A 22,351-nucleotide genomic window follows, 5' to 3' on the forward strand; every position below is an offset into this window, starting at 1 on the left:
GTGGTAAAACATAAACCATAGAAACCAAACTGAGACATTTCTTTTTGTAGTCACTTTGTATTTCAAACACTTGTTTTTGAACAGTTTGATCATGACAAAAATCTTTGTAGAAACGGTTCACTTGTAGTTTGTGAGGTGGCAGGTCAGAGTTTTCTTGGGCTGCAAAGAAAAACATGTCAAGTTATTACATGTAAGGTAAAGCTGCTTTCAGACTACTTTTCAGAGACGTTAGTTTCCTACCTTTTATATGTGATTGTTCACTCTTTATAATACCCTCCACCTCCTCTCCTCTCTTCTTTTTAATGTTTTTTCCTCATCTCTTCATGTCTCTTATTGTTCTCCTCTCTGTAAAAATAAATGGCTGTCAAAAGGGAGTAATAGTTAAATGGTTATTTACCTTTACCAGGGTTTACACGCCCTCCCGCCTCCTCTCCTCTCATCTCTCCTCTTCTTTTTATCATCTCTCTAAACGAAAAAAAAAAACAGAGAAGACAAACAAGTTGTAGTTAAAAACTTTAGAAATCAGGTAAACAGAGGTTTAATTCATAACAGCATTAAATCTGATGATAATATGTACCTTTTACGTCAGAGGTTTTACCCGACATAATGCCCTCCAACCTCCTCTCCTCTCCTTTTTTCTAGTTTAATTTTCTCCTCTCTTCTTTTTAAAGTCGTTTTCATCTTTTAATGTCTAACAGTTTCTTCTCTCTGCAAAATAAATGGCAAACAGAAAGAGTAACAGTATAAACTCAGAATAATGAACTAAATAATAAACCATAAAATCTGATTATAACATGAGATAAATGGATATTTACCTTTTACATGAGAGGCTTTATATGTCATTTTGCCCTCCTCTCCTCTCCTCCACTCTGACTTTTCTCTCTCTTCAACTGTGTCTTCTCTCTTTCTAAAACATGCAGACAGGGGGAATATTAGGTAAAGTTTCAGAGAATAAATGTTAACCGATGGATTATTCATCATTTAGACAATATGAAATAAACTGATGTTTTTTTTTTTTAAATGACGGAGACAGTTCACTCTTCATATTGGCCTCCACCTCTTCCGCTCCTCTCTCTAAAAGAAAAACAGAAGAGAAAAGACTAAAAAATGAGGTAGAAATGAGGTAAACAGAAGTAAAATTCATCACTGCATGAAATCTGATAATAACAAGAAATATTTACCTTTTACATGAGAGGGTTATAGCCTATTGTCCTCCCACCTCCTCTCCCTCTTCTTTTTTAATGTTTTTTTTTCCTTCTGTTTCTCCCTTTTTAGGCACTTTTGACTAAAAAAATAATCATGATCAAAATTGCTAGGAAAAATTGCTTTCTGCAAACTGCCAATATTAGAAGTCAATGTTGGACTCAAGGGCAAAAAACAACATGGGTTTAAATTTAAAAAGAAAAGAAAATCTCACATTTTCCACGAAAAAGTCCTCTTCAGGTTTTTCGAAGTTTCTTTCTCGAAGAAATCGTCCAGTGCAAATCGAAAGCCAAACGTTTTTCTGATCGTCTGGAGTTTGTTTGTGTTTGGATGATGATCAGCTCTGAACGATACACCTCTAAACAACCATGGCAACCATGGAACCTTTAGGTCCGTTCGAACAGTACTTACAGTAGTGTTCTGAACGTCACATCTCGCCTGAGAGAGAGGTGCTAACGTTAGCACCCGCTAGCTAGCAAATAGTTTAAAATTGAACATGGACAGTGTGCACATCGACATAGACATAAACATAAATATGTACATAGACAAATATATACATGAGACACGAGGATGTATTTTTGACACAATAACCCCACAATAAACAACAACAATTAATAGTTAATATTTAGTTATTTATTTATGAACAAAATTTCCTGTAGCGAAACACAAGCGGAACTATTTGTGTTACTTCGTTAAGGGAACCGGTTTCCATTTGGACGGACGCGCTTTCTAGTTGCGTACATTAGAAAGAAGAGGAAACATGAGCGCAGTTTGTTTATTTCTCCACTAAACTTCTTCTAAATACCGTTTTTAATCTTCATTTCAGTCTGCATCAGTTGGTCGGTATGCCTCTGTCGGATCGATCGAGCTCTGACGGTGGCGTTGGGCCTCGGAGCCCTCGGGCCCGGAGACCGCGGACTCGTTCTCGCAGCCGCTCCCGCAGCCGGAACCGCAACGACAGCCGCGACCGGAGCCTGTCCCCGGACAGCTTCGGGCCCAAACTCCCGAAGCCGCGGAACAAAGAAAGGGAACGCGAGGAACGGGAGCGTCGTTTCCGAGAGGCGAGGAACATCAGACGGATCCGCATAGGAGCCCCCGCCGCAGCCGCTCCAGGTCCCGGTCTAGGTCCAGATCCAGGAGCGTCACAACAACAACAGCACCACAACAACAACAACAGCCACAGCCACTGGTCCGAGCAGCGGGACGCTCCGGGAAAACACGGCAGCTTTAAAGATGATTATTACTACGAACAGCAGCGGGACGACGCTCAGAGACAGAGACAAGAGGCCTTTATCGCCAGGTAACAGATGAAAATACCTGGACCTCCCTTATCGATTGATTATTTTAAAGATCAGCAATTTAGTGTTAAACTTCAACTCCCAAACAGACAAATTAGAAAATGACTGGTCATAATTGGAGCAACAGAAGTCGAGAAATCTATCTCAGCCTACATTTCCCATAATACATCAACATTGTCAGACATATGCCAAGTAAATATGAATGTCTTTTTAACTTTCCATGGCCCCAGTTTGTAATACAGACCATCTGTTAAATATGTGTGTGTGTGTGTGTGTGAGAGAGAGAGAGAGAGAGAGAGAGAGATAACCCTGGTATTGTTTACGTTAATTCTTCCAGAGCCAAAAAAACACCTCCAAAACTCTAAAAGTAAAGGGTCACCCTTTAAATCCATAAACTGTACAACACCTCAATGCAAAGTGATCCTACAAAAAATAGAGGAGTTGATGTGACTGTTGCTTCAAAGACTTTCCCACTTTGGAAAGCAAAGCAAAACAAAAGGGGAAAAACATTGGTTACATCTGCCTGGGATGTTTTTTTTTTCATTCTTAATTTTAACCATAACATAGGCAGTTATTTGTTTAGACCGCTGCATCTGTCTGTCTGTGTGTTACAGGCGTCTGCAAGAGCGGGAGAGGATCGGTGAGTTGGGTTGTCCTGAAGTTTGGGGATATTCACCAAGAGTAAAAGAACCAGAGTAAGTAAAGAATCTCTCCTTTATCACAACGTGTTTATAACATGAGATTTGTTTTTGGAGAAATATGAGACTTGTTGGTTTCACTTCTGTAAGTGCAGGTGCAGAGGGTTTATATTCTTCTTATTGTGTTTCTACCAGCTCTGATGAATTCACACCGGTTGAAGAAGACGAGAAAAACAGCAGCTCAGAGTCGAGCTCAGAGGGTACAGCACACACAGTCTTTGAACATGAATAAACGGCAGTAATGTGGTGTAACTGTTTTACTGAATTTACAAGGTCTCCTGTCTTGTTGTTAACAGAGGAAAAGAAGAAGAAAAAGAAGAAGAAGAAGAAATCCAAGAAAAGAAAGAACAAAAAGCACTCAGAGGACAGTGAGCTGGAATCAGAGTCAGATGGTAAAACTGTGTGTTAATTACATTCGTTTAAAAAAGCTCTATACAGACAGTTTCATCACAGTTGTAAGCTGAGCTGTCATGTTTTTATCTTCTAGAAGAAGAAATAAAGAAGAAGAAAAAGAAAAAGAAGAGCAAAAAGTAAGTGCGAATATGCAACTACGTCTTCACACACACAGAAAGAGACGCGACCATTAAACCAAACATCTCACACGTTTTCCAACAGGTCCAAAAAATCCAAGAAGAAGAAGGTGAAGAAGAGTCGTAAGGAGTCCAGCAACTCAGCAGCGAGGAGTCTGAAGAGGAGGAGGAGGAGGAGGAGGAAGATCCCAATGGGTGATGTGGGTGGAGAAAACCTGCATGGACGAGCACCTGGTCGGCCCCGAGGCTCCGCTCACACACATGTCCCAGGACGACAGGCCTTTGGAGTGAGTCTGCCTTGACGTTTGCCCTTCTTCTTGCACTCTGTGTCACTTTTACATAGCTTGTGAGTTTTACATTCTGCTCATTTGATAAGTGCATTTTCCCTCTTCCTCCAGTTTCGGTCATGCGCTGTTGCCAGGTGAAGGTGCTGCGATGGCAGAATACGTGAAGGCAGGCAAACGTATCCCGAGAAGAGGAGAGATCGGTCTCACCAGCGAGGAGATCGCAAACTTTGAGAAGTCTGGTTATGTGATGAGCGCAGCAGGTACGTGACGCTTATTATACAACTGATGCAGCAAGTCAGTAATAACCAATAATATTGACAAATTTTCACATCAACCCCGCAGACATCGTCGTATGGAGGCTGTACGTCTGAGAAAGGAAAACCAGATCTACAGTGCAGATGAAAAGAGAGCTCTGGCTTCGTTCAACCAGGAGGAGAGGAGGAAGAGAGAGAGCAAGATCCTGTCGAGCTTCAGGGAAATGGTTTACAGGAAAACCAAAGGCAAGGAGGAGAAGTGACCGTCCACAGTCTTCTCTCAGATCACCTCTCACCAGACAACTTTACTTTGTGTCCTCTGACTTCAGGTGTTTATTTTTGAGAATCACATTCAGTGCTAGAGGAATGTACAGTGCAGAGGGAGGATTTTAACTGTAAGAAAATGTGTATAAGTGAATGTTGGAAAAGTTTTCAGTTGTATTATTTGTCTTCATCCTATTTACCCACTGGAACTAGTCTTTGCTTTCTGCTGTTCAACCAGAATTTTCTTTTGTTAATGTTTGCATATAATCCTGAACAGAACGGTAAATAAATTTTCATTTTCAAGTCATCTTGTGTTCACATTTCTTTTAATTGTACTGTAATCTACTCTTCAATTAGAGCAGTGGTTCCAAAGTTTCTGTGGCTTCTGACTCCATAAAAGTGTGTATTTGTGACCTGTAGTCACTCGTTGTTGTGTCCGGGTTGACAACAAAAAAAGGTCCAATTTTAAAAAATTTTTTAGATGTCCTGAGAGATCTTTTTTTAATTTCTAATTGAGATGTCTGAAAGCAAAAATGTTTTTATCTGCTTTCTTATTTTTGTACAGCCTCTTAGATTTATCTTCAACTCCCAGGAGGTCCTAAAACCCAGGTCAGGAACCACTCATTTAAATTGTAGTCATGACTTCACGTTCATCTAACCTGCTACTATAAAGATTTCAGATGGTTAATGCTCAGTTTAGTTCACTAATGTTAGAGTAAATGTAACTTCTGTGACATGTTCAACAACCATTAATAGTGTGATATTTTGGACATGAGTTTTTGGCAGGGTTGGCTCTTCAGTTGAAATTATTTCATTACTGATCAATCTGTAATTTTTAGCTATTAGCTATTAGTCTGTCCGAGGTGACATCCTTAAATATCTTTGTTTTGTCCAATCAACACTCCAAAGCCCAAGTATATTTATTTGATGATTATGACCTGATTATTCAGCTGGTTGTCTCGACCTCTGTGGGAAAGCAGGTTGAGACATTCAAAATGAACATATAAACACATTTTCAGTGTGGAACAGTTTAATTGATAACATGGACAACTGCTTTGAAAAGACTGAAAAAAAGCAAACAGCTGAATGTTAAATAATCTTTTAATGTACAACAAAGAACTTTTCTCTCATCCAGGTCTTCATTTTCCAGGTCATCAGTTGATGTTCTCAAGTCCCTGTTGAGAGAGAAGAAAGGATAATCTGTTTGATGGTAGTTTAAATGCTTATTATATGAAAATCATGCTGCTCAGACTCGAGCACAGAGAATCCTTCACAGGGACCATGCCATCTGTTTTATGGCCCTACACACCTTTGATCCACCTATTGATTCTGATTGAAAAAGAGTTAGGAATGTTTGTGATGATGATATTAAATCAATATTCATTGCTCATTGACAAAATGATTGTCAAGATGACCTCAAGATAGCTGATTTACTTACTGAGCTTTAACTAGTTCCTACACTTTGAGTAGAAACCCTCCAACTAGCTGGAGGGAAAATGTGCTCAAAAAGCTCACAATAGTATCTGTTCTTTTTAAGAAAATATGCACGATATAAACATAAGCTTTTTTTCTATATTTTTTGCAGAAGGGTTTGACACACTGATTCTCACCTTGGAGTCAAAGTACTGTTTTGTTCCTGAAACTCGCTTGTCTCTCTCCATCAGATACCACTGCCACGGAACCCGAGCGATTCTTTTCTCCTACAGGGGAATACAGTAGACTTTAATGAACAAGTCTAAATTACAAAAACACTAACTGGCAGCCCGTTTTCACGGTTTACACTCCGCTTGTTAGCACGGCACACAGCCGCATTAGCAGACAGCATCCTCCTGCTCACCTTTCCTCCGTTAGTGAACCTGTGGATATACGCGGTGGCAACGCCGGGAATGATCAGACACGCGGTCATGATGCCGAGGCCGGGCAGAATCTCATACCACATGATTACAAAGTTTAACTGTCAGGCGACTGAGAGCAACTTTAAGGACAACGAAGTTGCCCCGAGATTCCCCTCGGCAGTTTATTTTGCTAAGAAGCTAACAAAATGTCGACCGTCCGAATGACCTGTTTTAAATCACTTCCTGTCAGTGTTTTTCAAAAGAAAAGCTCTTATAAAATATTACACAAACAACAAGCTAAATATATAACATTTAATGATGCAACACAAGACAACATAACACAGCAGACCAATAAAGAATAAGGAAAAAATAAAGAAAGAAAAAAATAAATAAATCTGGACACACAACTTATAGAAGTTATACGTGCAATAATTTTGAAGGGCAGTCGACAGAAAGGAAGTGTTATTTTGCTGACTTTAAGGTCATTTTTAAAAACAGAACAAAACAACTAAAAAATAGTGCACCAGTCATTTTTTTTTCTCTCTTCTTTCCCCCAAAAACCGACTAATAAAAAAATACACGTAATTATTAATTTAAAGTTCCCGGTATACGTCACAGCGACACCTCCTGCGGTAACACTGAACTGCAGCCCCAACCGTCAGGGAGGAAGTTACGGTTAGTTCGTTTGCTACTAGCCGGCTAACTTGCTAAAAAAGTAAACAAGTCTGCGGGATGAGATTAAAATTCAGCTGCGGGACAAAGTAGCTTCTCAGCCATGAAGGAGGACAAGGAAAATACTCGGCCGAAGGAGAGAAAGGTGGAAATAAAGTGCGAAGATGGAGAAAAGACGGAGAAGTCCAAGGAAAAGAAAGAGGCCATGACAAAGGTGAAACTTGCTAGCCACGTTAGCTACGGTTGCTACAGCCGAAAATATTTTCATGAAATAACAGCATGTTTTTCACTAGCTGTGTTTTGTCCGACTTAATATGGAGAGCCTAGTTTCTAAATTATACGATAAGTTGAATCCAAATAAACTCGCCCAACTTTAAGTTAACATTAGCCAGTTGTTGCCCTCCATTTTCCCAGTGTAATTGACCTCCCAGCTGTGTTAATAGTTAAAACTGTCAATAATCCTCTCCCCAGATTGTGATCAGACGATTACCACCAAGTCTGACCAAGGAGGAGCTGGAGGAGCAGCTACAGCCGCTCCCAGAGCTGGACTACATGGAGTTTTTCTCCAACGACACTAGGTAAATTGATCTAAAGACGTTTTATTCGTTTTAAAAAATATAATCACTGCCTCAAATAGTTTAACCTAACATAATTACTCTGTTCTTTCAGCCTTTACCCCCCACCTCTTCGCAAGAGCCTACATCAACTTCAAAAATCAAGAGGATATAGTCCTCTTCAGAGATCGCTTCGATGGATATGTATTCATCGACAACAGAGGTATGTAGAAAATGAATTTAGAGTTAAATAAACAAACTAACTGATTTTCTCAATAAAGAATCAAGGCCTCATGCCTGTCCACACATTGTTTGTCCACAACAGGACAGGAGTACCCTGCCATTGTTGAATTTGCACCCTTCCAAAAGACTGCCAAGAAAAGAAGTAAGAAAAAGGATGCAAAGTGTGGGACAATAACTGAAGGTAAAGATATTCTATTTTTTTGTGGGATAACCATCAATATTACTGCATGTTTATGGTTAGATTTGTCATCTTTTATGAGAGCAGCAAGCTGGTTACCTGTGTGTCATTTTCTTTAAGATCCTGATTACAAGAAGTTCCTGGAATATTATAATGGAGATGAAGAAAAGCTGACATCAACACCTGAGACCCTGTTGGAGGAGATTGAGGCAAAGTCAAAGGAACTTGTAGGTATGTTAACAACACCTGAAACGTTACCTTATATATGTTAAAATAAACACGCCGCTCGAGGATTTAAACATTTTTTTTCTTTTTTCAAGCTAAAAAAACAACTCCTCTGTTGGACTTCTTGAAGAATAAACAGGTAAATGTGTACTGCATTGTTGAGTTATGTGAAATTGCATGATGAAGGGTGGACTCATGTGCTGTGTAAATGCTATTCAGAGACTCAGGGAGGAAAAGAAAGAGGAGAGAAGGAGGAGGGAGCTTGAACGCAAGCGTCTGCGGGACGAGGAGCGCCGTAAGTGGAGGGAGGAGGAGAGAAGGAAGCGCAAGGAGGCCGAGAAGATGAAGAGACTTGAGAAGCCCCTGGAGAAAGACAAGGACCATGTTAAAGAAGAACCAAAAATTAAGGTGGCTGTGCAACAGTGGGTTGAAGCAGTTTAAACGTTTAATTTCCAATAGCTCATTATGATTTTTGTCTTTATTTCCAACTGTGTAGCTCCTGAAGAAGCCAGACAGAGGTGATGATGCTGATTCTGAGAAGCCCAAAGAAAAGGCCAAAAAAACAGAGAAGCCAAGTAAAGAAGACAGATCCATGGGGAGTGCTGATCATAAGAGGCGTCAGAACATTGAAAACAAGGAGGATCGAGGAAGGAAGTTAGTTGCTTCAGTCATTTATTTCAGTTTTTTAACACACGTTGCTCGCTTTGAAGAGAATTCTTGAACAGGATTTGTGCTTTACACACAGAGCGGATGACGACGGGCGGAAGGAGTTCAGGGAGCGTGACGCAGATCGCGACAGAGAGCGCGAAAGAGAACGGGAGAAGGAGCGGCGGCAGAGAGAGAAGGAGCGCCTCAGGCGACAGGATGAAGACCGGCGGAGACGGAGGGAGCGCCAGGATGGAGAAAACTCGGGCAGGAAGCGGGAGGAGGAGGTGAAGAAAGAAAAAGAGCGTGCTGTGGAGAAGAAAAAGGGTGAAAACGTTGGAGACTCCGCTCACTCTGAGAGGCCGGAGAAGCCTGCCAAAGACAACAGGAAGGAGGAGAGTAGCAAAAGAGAGCGGCTACGAAATAAAGTACGACTCAAGTCTCTCGAGTTATCAGGTATTCTCTCATTGTTTCTTGCTTTTTAGTATTTCTGATATTGTTGTTTGTTTGTACACCAGGACCGGCCTGCTATTCAGCTGTACCAGCCAGGGGCCAGGAGCCGCAACCGACCTACAGGAGGAGGAGGCGAATCCAACTCTGCTGACAGGAAGCCAGATCCTGAGACCAAGAAAGTAGCTGACAAAGGAGACGACTGAGCTGATTTCTACTTATGGCATTTTTACGTTTGGCGAGGACAGGGGAGACGGGCCTGTGAGGCTCAGAGCAGCGATGTGGTGCCTCAGGGTGACGTGCACTGCCGTTGAAGTGGGGCTACATCTGGCTCTCCCAGCCTCCGAGGCAGAGATGTGACGGTGGAGCCTCTTTGTGCCTGAACGTGACCCTCTTTTAGTTTTATTTGTTAGAAAAGGTAACTGTAAACCTTTTGGAAAGAGTTTGGCTGTAGGGCACAGTAGGTGAAGCCAGAGCTTTCCTGGACCATGTGAAGTCAAAGTGACCTTAATTCAGTATTGTTTCTCTGATGGAAAGCATTCACACTGCAAACATTTGCTTTTAACTTGTTTATCCAAATCACACTCTGGAGGTAGAAAATAACTTTGCAGTTGATTAAGATCCCAGATATTAAACACATCAACTTTGCCAAGCTCATCAATATTGTTTCTGCACCATCTTGAAAGAGATTTCTGTTGTATCATTGCCATTTTTAGTTTGAAGTGCACACATGGACATTACATCTTACTCTGCCTGGGGAGCTGGACAATCCAAATATATGTCTGTCATTAAAAATATCCATGGTTTGTAGTTAAAATAGTCTGAAGTTCATACAGTGACCAAGGAGAAATAGCCATTTCTGACCAGACTGCCGTGTGACAGCCATACCCGCATGCAGACTTAAATCAGAGTTATCAACCTGTGGCCTTCCCCCTTTTCTAATCTGAAACTCCCCTTAAGTATTCATCTGTGATGCACTAAACTAAACACAGCATGAAAACATATCACTCTGGTGATGCTAACATACAGTAGCTACTTTTGACTGGAAATAAAAGAGGTCTTTGCTAAAGTTTGTGTGTCTTTTTTCTCTTTGGTGTTGAGTTGCTCAGGTTTAAAATACAAGGAGACTCAGTGGTGGTGTGTTTGTATTTTCAAGTTATTTGATAATGTTGCAGCAGCTCAGTGTTGTTCACTCCTTTCATCAAAATATGCTTTAGGTCTGCCTTAATAACTGATGAATCTAGACTTAAAGACTTTGAAGGTATTACAAACCAAACAATTAATTGAGTAAAAATATATATATAATGAAATAATGATTATATAATTTTTAATGATAGTAATTAATTAAAATGAAAAGAATCATTAGTAATATGTGAAATAGAATAAAATTGGCTCCACCTCAAGCAACTGCAGCATTAAATGGTACATACACATTAATGCATCAGTAAATAGTAATCCAAAAATATGATAAACACTAACATAACACAGGTGACATTTCTCACTTTTTACTTGAAGTAGTACCTTCCCCTAATTATACTTATGTACAGTTACTTATGTAATATTTTCAATGCAGGACGTTTACTTGTAATAGGACATTATAAGTACTTCTGTGAGAGTAAAGGATGTGATCACTTCTTCCACCACTTGAAGCTCGTCAGATTAATGTCACTAAATGAGGGATCCCAGATGATGCCGCAGCTGCTGAGTTGAACATAAACAAACTTCCAGTAGGTGTCGCTGCTCGCAAACTGCACAGCCTGTTCGCTGGACGCCTATTGGATAAAAGCGCCTGCGTCACTTCCTTCTTTCTCTTCGACCACCGCCACAGTGAGGATAGGACTGTGGACAAAATGGTAAATACAAAATCTTTAAACATCCAAGTCAGTATCCCCCGTAAACCTGCACCGATACTTCAAGTGTTAAATAAATATCCTAGTGGTGCTTTATAAAGCTGTATGTTTGTCTGAAATGATGGCGTACGAGCACATTAAAGCGGCTTAGCGATGCTAGCCGGTAGCTTCTGTACAATGCTACACACGTTAGGCTCTGTTCTACTTAGTAAACGATTTAAACATATTAGTTTGGAGAGAGAGAAACGCAGTTTTGGGTAGAATAATTGCTTCTGTGTGATGCCATGATGTTAACGGAGCTCTTTGTTGTTTATAGTCGTCCCACAAGACTTTCAGGATCAAGCGTTTCCTCGCTAAGAAGCAGAAACAGAACAGGCCGATTCCTCAGTGGATCAGAATGAAGACTGGCAACAAGATCAGGTGAGTTCATAATACATGTGTGCGCGTGTTAGTGTTTTCGCTACCAGGTAAGTTGAAGCTGCTGTGAATGGAAAGCATGCTGTAGTGTTTTGACTGAGCTAAAACGCCATGGATTGACTGCAAACTGGAAATCAGCTGCCAGGCTTTAACTCGGGTGACGTTTAGTTCAAAGGCTTTGCCATCTCCAAAAACTCTTAGTTTGCTGTCTCTATATTGGTGTAACTAAAATATGCAAGAAGCTAAGGAGTGTAGTTGTAGAGTATAAAAAGTAATAGAGACAGATGTTGTCATGTAAAACATACAGCAAATGTATACAAGCTTAAAAAATACTTTTACTGGACAGCCTATCCTGATTTTGTTTTGAGTTTTTTCAGTATTTTGTCTTATTACGTTTTAATTTCCGTTGTTTATTTCTTGCCCTACACCACTCTAATTGGTTTTACTGTTTTTTTTTATCTTATGATTGGATCTATTTCGCCATCCTGTGTGAAACACTTTAACTTGAGTTGAAAAGTGCACTACAGGGAAAGATTATTGTACAGCTATGGAGTTGCATAAGTGAATGAAAAACCTCTGTAATTCACTTCTGTGGGCTATAAATTAAGCACTATAATACTGAAACACTCCAACTCTCTAAGAGATAGATTTATTCAACCATTTACACCTAGTTGCACCAAAAACTAATGCAGTCTGATACAGTAACCCTGCATTGAACCCTACCTTCATGGCAGCTAAATTGTTAAGTGTTCATAAAAGAAGTGTTTACTCATGTTTATGGTCATTTTAGTGGCTGTAGTTCATGGTGCTGTTCACTTATTACATTGTGCTAACTGGCATTTCTAATATGTAGTCTTCACTATTTTTTATATCAATGAATGTAAAGTACAGAGAAACCTTTAGTGCAGTGTGTTGCTGTCCAGCAGCATCACCACAGACTCCCAAAAGGATTCTGAAGTTGAACATCTATATTTAACTACCACCACAGCAGGGTTTTTTGCACAGCTGTTGTATTAGACTCCATTACTTCAGCTCAGTAAACTTAATAAACTGGAACTGCTATATTTACTTGCACAGAAAGTTCACTGTCATGTTCCATTTCCTCAAAGCTGTAGGGGATGTCATCATTAGCTATTCTTCTTTAGAGAGCTCGGTATCTTTTTAATGGTTTTGAAAGTTGCGCTTCAGCACTGCATTTCATTGCTGAGCTGTCTCACATTATCATTAAGTGCAGAGATGTATGACTGAGTGACTAATGCAGGAAAGAGGCAGGAACTTCATGTCATGTAAAGCAGGTCTGCAATTGCAGCACTCCATTGCAGTGGAGTACTGTCATTAACCCTGCTGAGAGCATCTTTCTGCGGTAGAGCTCTCACTCCTTGCTGTGATGGGGATGAGGAAGCTCTGCAGCTGAACATCACACTGTTTGATCAAAACACTGAACTGCCAATGAAATTGTTTTCCTGAAGAATTTCCCTGGTATTGGTCTCTCTGTGTAATTACTACAGCCTGGAACAAATCTTATAATTTCTGCAGTGATTTAGTGACAGTGGGAAGCGATGGTACTTGTAATTGTTTCATTAAAGGGGGGATCCACATGTAAAGAATCACTGAAGAATCGCCATCAGTCTTTGCAGTGAATTCAGTGATTGAATATTTGTTACACAGCACAACGTACTCTGTGTGTGTGTGTGTATTGTGGTTAGTTCTTGGCTTCTGAAACGAGCTGCAGCAACAGAATTTGCATGGTTTCAACTGAACCCTTGAACCCGCCCTTAATTTTACTGTTTCCTTGTTTGAATGTGAAGCCTGGAGCTGTTGTTGTTGGGTAGTTCTGTACAGCTCAGTTGGTCTTAACATTTTTATCTTTACCAGTAAACTCTTCACTGAAATGAGGCTTAACTGTAAGAATTGCACAACTAAGAGACCACAGAGGAGGTGATTGCTACAGGATGCAGAGGCTCATGCTTCGTTCTTATCATGAATACGGAAACCACAGCTTGCAACCAGCACAACTGATGACGCAGAGCTGTTTTTAATCACTTCAAATATTATGACAAGCTTTACTTTTCACCCTTGGACTAAGATCAGCAGACATTTGTGCGTAGTAGCCACAAGGTCAGAATAGATTGATCCCTCCCGTTAGTTTTACTCTCATGAAAGCCTATACGCTCTCTCCTGACATGTTTGTTTTTTTACGTTGTGTCATTTCAGGTACAACTCCAAGAGGAGACACTGGAGGAGGACCAAGCTCGGCCTGTAAACATGAGGGTCCCTGGATCCCAGTGTCCTTCCAGGCTGCCGTCTGCCAGGACCTCCAGCTGCTGGGCCTGACTGCGTGGAGGGAGCCATGTTATCTCGTCATGTTTGATAATAAAAGATCTGTGATCAAACTTGAAATGTAGCTGTTTCCTGGTTTTATCCCCCACATGCATGCACACACACACACACAAAGTGAAACTGAACTGTCCATTTACAGGCTGAGTGTTTTCCTGAGGCAAACCAAACATCGCGTGGGGAAGGGTAGTGCTGACACAGCTTTATGGAAAGAGAAACACTCACTCTGAAGGGGTTTTCAATCTGTGACCACACGGCAAAGACTTCTGAATCACTTTTTCATGGAAGATTCATGGTCTGGCTTTGTTGCTTGAGCCAAAGACAGCACTGCTATTCAAGAAGCCTAATGTAGTAGCAAGACCAACTACGACATGTTTACTCAAAGTGGAGAAAACCGTGGCCACGTCAGCAGCTGCTAATATTTGAGCTGTGGAGCAGCAGCAACAAATAATGTTTAAAAATGTTTAAAAAATTATACAGTGTTTCATTGAATTTAAGTTTAATGCAAAATAAAGAATTCTTATGTTACAGTATTTTTTTCAAACTCCCTGGTAAACGGTATTCATACTGAGGGGATTATCCTGGTGAAATAGTGCAGTGATTCCCTTTTTGGCTTGAGACTTCTCCAGATGTAGCTACTGGTGACCCCTCATCAGTCATAGCTTCAGTCTGGATGTGAGTTTTAATCAGTTTTCTTTCTTATATTGTTCATTTTAAGGATTTTTAGACAACAAAAATATCTCATCCCTTTGGTCATTGCTGTTAATCCCTATCTCATCAAGTTAAGTCTATAATGAAAGCTTCTGTATGTATAGTGGTAATTTAAGTCTGTTTCCAGTAGAAATAAACTTGTAGTTCAGCTGAAATGTGTACATAAAGCAGACTGCTTCTCTGGAATTAAAAAAAAAACCCTGGTTTCAGATCTAGAGTAGAAATATTGACTTGTTTTAAGCTCCATGAGGACTCAAGTTGCAAGAAAACACGACTTAGTAGGAAAGAGATTGTTGCAGTGACCTTGTGACCCCTCGACCCACTACAGTAGTAAATTAAATGTGAAGTAATGCAGGTATTTTAAGGCTTGTGTCCGTTTTTGTTTCCAAGAAATGAAAACGAGGGTAGCAGCTTTTTAAAAGACCCAAATCTCCAGCTGTCTCTCCTCTTAGTCCGGTTAAAGGAGTTCACCTCAGCTGTCTGTCCAGCATCGACCTCATCACATGCGGTCAAGTTCATTGCGCCAAAGCTGCTGCTGCTGCTGCTGCTGATATTGCCGTTGTTGTTGCTGCTGCTGTTGTTGTTGACGTTTCTGTTGGCGTTTTGCGGCCAGCCGCAGCTGTGCTCGTCGTCCCAAGTCCCGAGCAGCTCCTTCATCTCCAGCGGGGCGTCTCCCTTCAGATACTGCCAGGCTCTCTTCCCGTTATAGTCCATAGCGTCGACGTTGGCACCGAAAGCTCCGACCAGCAGCTTGATGACCATGTACTGGCCGTGCATGCTGGCGACGTGCAGCGGGGTGAGCCCTCCGCTGCCCCGCAGGTTCACATTCACGGGGATCTTCGCTCCTTCTGCGTACCGCAAAAGTTTGATCAGGGTCTCGTCCTGTCCCCTCTTGGCCAACCAGTGCAGAACCGAGTACCCGCTGATGAAATCCCTCCTGGTCAACAGATACGGGTCCTCGGAGATGAAATCCAGGATGGTCTCATAGTTTCCCTCCACCGCGGACAACATCCACGCGTGCTCCATCGGGTACAGAGCCCAGTCTGTGTCCTGCTCTGCGGACACGCTCCGGGTCTGAGAAGACAGGACGCTGCTGAAGCCGCTGTGTGACGGGTTGCTCAAAATCAAGTCCTTTAGGTATTTTTTACGCATAGCGGGTGTGAGCGACCCTCTCTCCGGAGCCTCTCTCTGCAGTCCTCCCAGCTCGGAGCCGTCACTGACCTCTTGCTGCCTCCGCAGCCTCGACCTACGCTGGAAAGCGCTGGGCATGACCTGCATGCCATATCTCGACAGCCGCTCCACAACGGTGCCCTGTCTGACTGTCCCGCTGCCGCCGTGGGCGTCGGTGCTGCTGACAGCTGGTTCAGATCCAGTTGAGTCACATCCAGCTGCATCATCCGATCCGCTCTCATACATTCTGCTCGACTCTCTCTCTGCACGATGAGTTCAAGGCTACTTCCTTTTATTTAGACAACACCCTGAAGATATCAGTGTCAAATTATAAACTGGGAACGGTTTCCCTCCACTCTGGTGGACTCATTCCCTGCGCCATGGGAGGAAAAATGAAAAAGTTTATTTTTAACGCACACGATATACATGTCTAAGATTATTGATTAATGCGTAAACACGACATTTAAAGCATCTGAAGTGTAGATAAAGCAAGTTCCTCATTTTGCAAGCATGCAAAGACACACGTTCAGGTTATTCCCTGATCCCATAACATTTTAAATACTAACAATTCAGCTTTGTTTTACTCAGTCGCCGGGCTCAAACTGCTGCCACGCCAGTGTTACTCACCTGTTCTGTGTCCAACGCGCATACCGATTCGCTTTCCAATTGTGTCATCCAGTAAGCGGTTTAGTCCCCGATAACATTATGAGCTAATTGATAAGGATAGGAATTGCCATACAAAGGAATTATTCAAATCACTAAGGCACGGATTCAAGCCGAGATTCTCTTTCTCTTTATGAGGAACTGAGACAAAGTTCATTCTAATCTCAGGCAAAAACCAATGGCGAGAATCCCTCACATGTGACCACTGATGGACTTCAAAAAGCAGGAAGTAAAACCCTGGATACCTTCCTACTACTTTCACAGCCTGTCACCATGATAAATAAAACACCAGATCGGAGCAGTGAAGGAAGACAGCAAGGGTAGATAAAACGACTTTATTTCAGTAAAAAAAAAAAAAAAAAAAAAAAAAAGTTACATGTAGACATAACAAAAAAAGTGTATTAACATTCAGTCAATGACAGATTCTGGAGGAAGTTCAATGGTCAGCTCATCAAGTGTTTGAAGAAAGGCATCCAACTCTGAGGAATAATCTGGAAAACAGGAGATAAAGTTAATGATACAGTAGGTTAATGATAAGTGTAGTTAATGATAATTGTAGTTTCCAACACTTTAACTGCTACAATTACAGTAGTCAGACAGTAGTCACACAGAGTGCTGCAAGTTGTTTTTCAGATCTCGGTCTTATTTTGGAAAACTGGCCTTTATTCATATCAGGATAACATTTTACTCCTGAGAACCATTACTCCATGTAATAGTTTTGGCTATTTTCCTAGCTTTGAGATACAAGTCCTAGCTTTCAAATATACAGTGGGGTTAACAGGATTTTGGTGATTGAAGGAAAAAAAATAAAAATAAAAAATTCATGTGTGGGAGCATTAATTTGAGACAAAGTGGTTCCAGTAAAAAAACTCACAGAAACCTGGATTATCCACAGCAACCAGGACATTGTTTCTAGAAACTTGCATTTTTTTGGTATATGTATTTAACACAGTTCATTAATGCCATTCACCTCAATTTTACTGGGGTGGCAGCAGAACTAATCAATCAATCAAAATACACAAATCCCTGCAGGCTAGATAATGCAAGAAGGTTAATTACAAAATGATGGATGAATTGACCTATAAAATCTGCTTTATTGTGGTTGAGTAGTACCACACACAAAACACATGTGATATAAAATGTATATGAATGAATGCAGCCCTAATTAAATCTCGATACCTGAACGTTTTGGCATCTTTGCAGGTGACAGGTTTGGGAGAGGATCAAACGTTTCCAGGTCCTCACACAGATGTGGCGCCTGTGGGAAACAGGCCAGTCCAGGCAGAGCAAAGCCACTGAGAGGAACCAAATCTTCAGGTACGCTGTACTTCTCAAACTCTGAGGGAAGGGAAAAAAGTCATGGTTTAAAATGTGAGTCAAAGCACACTGAATAAGGCTTATAGGTGTTGTCAGTAACATATTTGTCAAGTGCAAGCTCTCATGTAGCAAACACAGATGAGCATCAAGAGTCTCGAGGGAATAAACCATCAACGTACTCAAGCAAAGCCAATATGACACTGCAGTGGGATTTACACATTATGTCACTGTTGATTGAGCAGTGTTTTATACTTAATGCTTATAGCTGAAATGCAATTGCACAGCTGATAGTGTCATTTGGACTAATTCTATAAACATATACTGTAATATGACCTTAACGGTGAAAACTAACAGCTGAAGGTGTCAGTTACCTAGTGGGTCATAAGGGATGAACTTCTCAATTTCTGGATATTCTTCCACATTGGTCTGAGGAGCTTGTTTGACTTTAGTTTCCTGTGGGGAAGGTATGGAGCAGATAGGTCACTTTACAGCCCAACATCAGTTTTTAACTGATGGTATTGTGGCTTATTCTGACCTGTGGCTTTAGGAGTTTCTTCTCCTGTGTGTTGATGCCAGGGGTTGAGATTTTTTTGTTGACAGCACCAAAAGCCTTACGACCAGACGGCAGGGGAGTGTTAAAGGTTTTGGCAATCATAGGAGATTTCAAGAGTTTCTCTGCTAGACAAACAAAACAAAACACAGGTTATTGCATATTTCTACACAGACCAATATCACTGCTTGAAGAAAAACTAAATCTGGGCACAGCATTGGTGTTTTTCATACCTGGGGCAGACTGAAGTCGCTGTCGCATCTTCAGTGAAGGTGCATGGAGACATGCATTTTCCCGCTCTGCAAAGATTATGTTTGCCATTGTATCTGAAAAGACAAACTGATATTAGCTGCTACAGCACAATGTCAAAGTCCATCAGCATTGAAGAGACAAAACATTTTGACATGTAGCAGGAAACACTCAGGTGTAACAGATGTAATGGCTGTGTTCAGTTTAGATTTGTCAGCTGTATGGTCCCTGGTATAACACAGTCTATGGGTATTATGCATACAAGCTCACAGGACAATAAAGTTGTCAACAGAACGATTTACTTATTTCTGTCATTTTTACAAGCAATTCAGTCATTTTATTCTTTGTCATATGATAGTAAACTGAATATATCAGTGGTTTGGTTTGGAGCTGATTAAAGTTAACGTCGATTTAAGTCAGTTTAACTAGGTAACGTTAATCAGCCGTTGGTGTACAGAGTCTCGCCGTTAGTTAACGTTAGTCACGTCGTGTCTTCGCTGGTTAATAAAACTTACTGGTATGCTGGAAAAGTGCTGAGAAATGCAATAATAACGTTGATACACCACTGTTGACTTTACCTAAACTGTGGCTGGAAGCCGGTAGTTGCTCTTCGGTACCGTACCAGAGTTGTTTTCATAAGAGATTGATGACTGAACACCGCGGCTCCTTTTTAAATTCATTGCTTTCGTCCTATTGGTCGCTGTAACACACGTGACTTAAGTGGGCGTTTCCCAAGATATTCCTATTATATTTATATCATCATCCTTCATAATGTACACCATAACTAAAACAGAGAAGACAACAATAATGACACGAGAGGAACTAAACATGTGGGATTTTATTCACTGCTGTTGATCATTTGAGAACAACTGAGATATTGCAGTTCAGTTTGACTGAAAGGGATACACTGCATCAATGAAGAATTTTCCACTTGGTGAATTTTGAAATACTTACCGTCATTTCAATTCACTAAGAGCTTAAGAATACATGTTAGGAATAGTTTAGCATGAAGGGTCTTGAAACATGACAGGTCATCAGAGCTATTAACTGAAGGATAGCACTGAAAATGGCTCATTAGTAGCTGACTCACTTGTAAATGCAGCAACAAGATGACTGATTGCTCCATCCATACAGTGCAGAGAATTTTAAGACACAGAGGGTTGAAATAATGTGTACAGTCCATTACTGTGCATGTTCAAGCTGTTGAGGATCCTGGTAGAGAGGCCCTTATGCCTGTGATGCTTGTAGATCAATTTTGATTATTTCATTGGGATTTTGTCTGTTTTTATTACACATTTTGTTCTAGTTAAGTTCAAGTTCAAGCTCTGTACTGAAACTTCCATCATTTTCACCAGACATATCACTTCATGCACTATCTGCAAGTTAAGCTAAGTGCAGGGTGCAGTATCTTCACTCCATCTGTTTAGTTTTTTCTCTCAGGACAGTGGCCATCATTTTCTGATTAAACATTAATGTTAATTATCACTTTCAACCCATGTCTACAACTGTACTGTCTGAATATTTACATTTACATTTACAATATTTACATGATTTATGTTTTTAAATTTAAATTTATTCTACATTATTTAGATTTGACTAAGAAATGTATTTTCTCTACCAGTGTTTCTGTTACACTGAGTATGTTGATAGCACAAGCTTCCTTCAGGATTAATAAAGGTCAAAAACAAAATTAATTATTTCTGTTTGATTAATCTTACATGCGTGATTCAATGTAAAAGAATCCAACTAGACCAAAGCACCATTTTTGGCTTTGCTACTTACTGCTAAATAATCATTAGCTCATTGACTGTGGGTCACAGCCATTCTCACAGGACGAGACCATGAAGGCATCCTGTGGGGTGAGCTCAGTGACTAGTGCTAATTTAATTATGATAATTATGACGTACGTTTGGGCGTGAATCTGGCGTAGTTTTAATTTATATATGTCTTAACTTAACAATCTTCCGTGTGAGCAAAGACATCAAAATATCCATTTAATAATCCATAAAAAAGCCTGTTGAACAGTGGTACATTCCTAGTAGGCTTCCTTCGCTAAAGAGGAGCAGAGGTTTCGTCCTCCAGCTAACGGCTACCGCCATGGCGTCAACTGAGATAGCAAGGCAAGCGGTGAGTAGCCTATTTTGTCAGGATGCCTGTATCACTGTCATTACATATCTCTTGAAATATATCGTAGCTGTTCTCAACGTATGTTAAAATGTGTATCTTAGCGTTTCGTAAGAGAGTGCACTGTGGAGATTTTAGTTAGTCGCCACCTCTTTTCCTGCCTTTATTTCATCCAAAATTCAGTGTAACGTAGCTAAACCAGACCAGTTGTAGTCACGGGTAGCCAATAGAAATTTGATTATGCATTAGTAAATCTTCTCAAGCAGCCGATTTTAAAGTAAGGCCCAAGGCTGCTCAGTCTTAGCTTTCTGTTAACACATTTCTCTCCACTATTCATTTCATTGTCGTAAGCTAACGCCTGTAGATTTCCTGCGCTGTTCGCTAAAATTATCTTTCAAACAAAATCGTGTTTTGTGGGGGAGAAATGTGTTAAATACTGTGTAGTAGGTTCTCACGTTCAAACGATAACCTATTATAGAGCCGTCGGTAGGCCATTCATTCTGAACGCCCCATTTCAGTACAGCTACGGTGCTCATTTCCGTTATGTTGTTTCATGTAAGTCCCGTTAACTTTCAGTCGGGCGTTGTCTGATGTACATAGAAAATATAGCCAAAAACAGAATCTAGTTACTTAGAGACATTTAGGACCGCAATTTTAAAAGCGTGCGTAAAGTTTGCTTGATTTTTGTTTAGGGTTAGAAAACAACAAAAAAGGAGGCCACTACACCCAGAAAGAGAACTCGGAATAGCAAGGTTTTGTAATTTGATGTCCCTTTGCGGTTCAATGAATGAAAACCCGCAGTGTGTAACTTGGCTGTGAGTGTCATGAAAAGCAAGAATGATTTCAGGAATGTTGCACTTGCATCCGAAGAGCATAGCCTGTTTGTCCAGTCACATTACCCCAGTTTTCCAAATACTCCCTCAGCTGTTTAAACTCCAATTCCAACTATCCAAATAATCCACAACTGTTTAGTACCATCAGCTCGTCTGGTCGTTTTAAATTGACCCTCAAACGGAATGTTTTTCTTTAAAACCCTTCACCACAGTGGAAAGCAAGGCTGTGTTATGTGAAGCCACATAATGGCCAGTTGGCTGAGGTTTATCTGGTTGGGAGCTCTCGCTTTTGCCATATAATCTAAATTCTTTGCTTTCCTGCACCTCGTAATGTAGATGTAGGCTGGGCTGCAGAGATGAGATTCACTGCCAGCCACACGCCCCCACACACATGTAACAACAGTGCTTTTACACTTGTGTGTCACTCTGGTCCAGAGATAGACTGTGTACAAACAGTGTAATAGTAGAGTGAATGAAGTGCAACTGGCCAAAAAATAGGTAGTTGAAGGGTTCAACTCGACAGGGTCAAAACGACACCACAGGAACACACAGTGCTGCTATTGTAAGAGCTACGGCTTTTTTCATTTTTGTAATTAAAAAAATCTTTACTTTTAATCTTATATTTATTCTCAAAGTTCTCTGTTTTTACAATTATCTTGACATGAACACAGACTTCCTTTCCATATAAGTACATTGTGGTTTCTAACTGTCTCGACTGTGGAAAGAAAGTCACAGCTCAGGAAACAGGAAGTGAGTTACACTGCACCTGAAGTCTGTTTAACACGTCAGATATG

At 40.7% G+C, this 22,351-nt stretch overlaps 8 protein-coding genes across 14 annotated transcripts in view; 5 read left to right on the forward strand and 3 right to left on the reverse strand.

Moving 5' to 3' along the window:
- Positions 1–14,003, forward strand: part of rpl39 (ribosomal protein L39) — a 55,115-nt gene extending 41,112 nt beyond the window's left edge. The window contains exons 2-3 of the mRNA XM_051072491.1: positions 11,503–11,606; positions 13,818–14,003. Coding sequence (XP_050928448.1) covers positions 11,503–11,606; positions 13,818–13,866 — 153 coding nt within the window. The 3' untranslated portion in view covers positions 13,867–14,003. The remainder of the gene's footprint in view (positions 1–11,502; positions 11,607–13,817) is intronic.
- The window catches only part of sowahd (sosondowah ankyrin repeat domain family d), a 55,466-nt gene extending 38,780 nt beyond the window's left edge, over positions 1–16,686 (reverse strand). Inside the window, exons 1-2 of one of the 2 annotated variants that reach the window (XR_007813694.1) lie at positions 16,449–16,686; positions 14,851–16,194 (exon numbers count right to left, since the gene is read on the reverse strand). Coding sequence is in view for 1 of the 2 variants with exons in the window: in XM_018671376.2 (XP_018526892.1) it covers positions 15,012–16,067 (1,056 nt within the window). In the remaining variant the exon portion in view is untranslated. Of the gene's footprint in view, positions 1–13,826; positions 16,195–16,448 lie in introns of those variants that run through there. The other variant, XM_018671376.2, reaches the window with a different exon arrangement.
- pttg1 (PTTG1 regulator of sister chromatid separation, securin) overlaps positions 1–18,677 on the reverse strand; it is a 54,467-nt gene extending 35,790 nt beyond the window's left edge. The window contains exons 1-5 of one of the 2 annotated variants that reach the window (XM_018671378.2): positions 18,585–18,677; positions 18,337–18,476; positions 18,173–18,254; positions 17,664–17,822; positions 16,804–16,975 (exon numbers count right to left, since the gene is read on the reverse strand). In XM_018671378.2, coding sequence (XP_018526894.1) covers positions 16,893–16,975; positions 17,664–17,822; positions 18,173–18,254; positions 18,337–18,476; positions 18,585–18,672 — 552 coding nt within the window. In that variant the 5' untranslated portion in view covers positions 18,673–18,677 and the 3' untranslated portion in view covers positions 16,804–16,892. Of the gene's footprint in view, positions 1–16,803; positions 16,976–17,663; positions 17,823–18,172; positions 18,255–18,336; positions 18,480–18,584 lie in introns of those variants that run through there. The other variant, XM_051072490.1, reaches the window with a different exon arrangement.
- Positions 1–22,351, forward strand: part of LOC108895411 (septin-6) — a 103,025-nt gene that overhangs the window by 32,013 nt on the left and 48,661 nt on the right. The window lies entirely within an intron of this gene.
- The window catches only part of LOC108895390 (NF-kappa-B-repressing factor), a 94,965-nt gene that overhangs the window by 10,015 nt on the left and 62,599 nt on the right, over positions 1–22,351 (forward strand). The window lies entirely within an intron of this gene.
- On the forward strand, positions 1,932–4,841 carry LOC108879930 (NF-kappa-B-activating protein-like). Its single transcript, XM_018671380.2, is given in 12 exon segments — positions 1,932–2,298; positions 2,301–2,344; positions 2,346–2,503; positions 3,116–3,196; positions 3,335–3,399; positions 3,496–3,591; positions 3,687–3,729; positions 3,815–3,867; positions 3,870–3,902; positions 3,905–4,016; positions 4,128–4,280; positions 4,359–4,841. Coding segments are annotated over 12 exon segments (1,263 nt in total). The 5' UTR covers positions 1,932–2,048; the 3' UTR covers positions 4,534–4,841.
- Positions 5,618–6,607, reverse strand: LOC108879924 (NADH dehydrogenase [ubiquinone] 1 alpha subcomplex subunit 1). Its single transcript, XM_018671375.2, has 3 exons — positions 6,372–6,607; positions 6,145–6,234; positions 5,618–5,709 (listed from the first exon to the last, which is right to left on the reverse strand). Exons 1-3 carry the CDS (start codon positions 6,471–6,473, stop codon positions 5,689–5,691), a joined length of 213 nt encoding a protein of 70 aa, XP_018526891.1. The 5' UTR covers positions 6,474–6,607; the 3' UTR covers positions 5,618–5,688.
- On the forward strand, positions 7,003–10,405 carry LOC108879929 (regulator of nonsense transcripts 3B-like). Its single transcript, XM_018671379.2, is given in 10 exon segments — positions 7,003–7,255; positions 7,513–7,619; positions 7,679–7,818; positions 7,921–8,019; positions 8,137–8,247; positions 8,337–8,380; positions 8,461–8,649; positions 8,738–8,895; positions 8,987–9,314; positions 9,405–10,405. Coding segments are annotated over 10 exon segments (1,425 nt in total). The 5' UTR covers positions 7,003–7,144; the 3' UTR covers positions 9,543–10,405.

This window comes from Lates calcarifer, linkage group LG8 (genome assembly GCF_001640805.2).
Source record: "Lates calcarifer isolate ASB-BC8 linkage group LG8, TLL_Latcal_v3, whole genome shotgun sequence".
In the NCBI taxonomy this organism is placed as follows: Eukaryota; Metazoa; Chordata; class Actinopteri; family Centropomidae; genus Lates; species Lates calcarifer.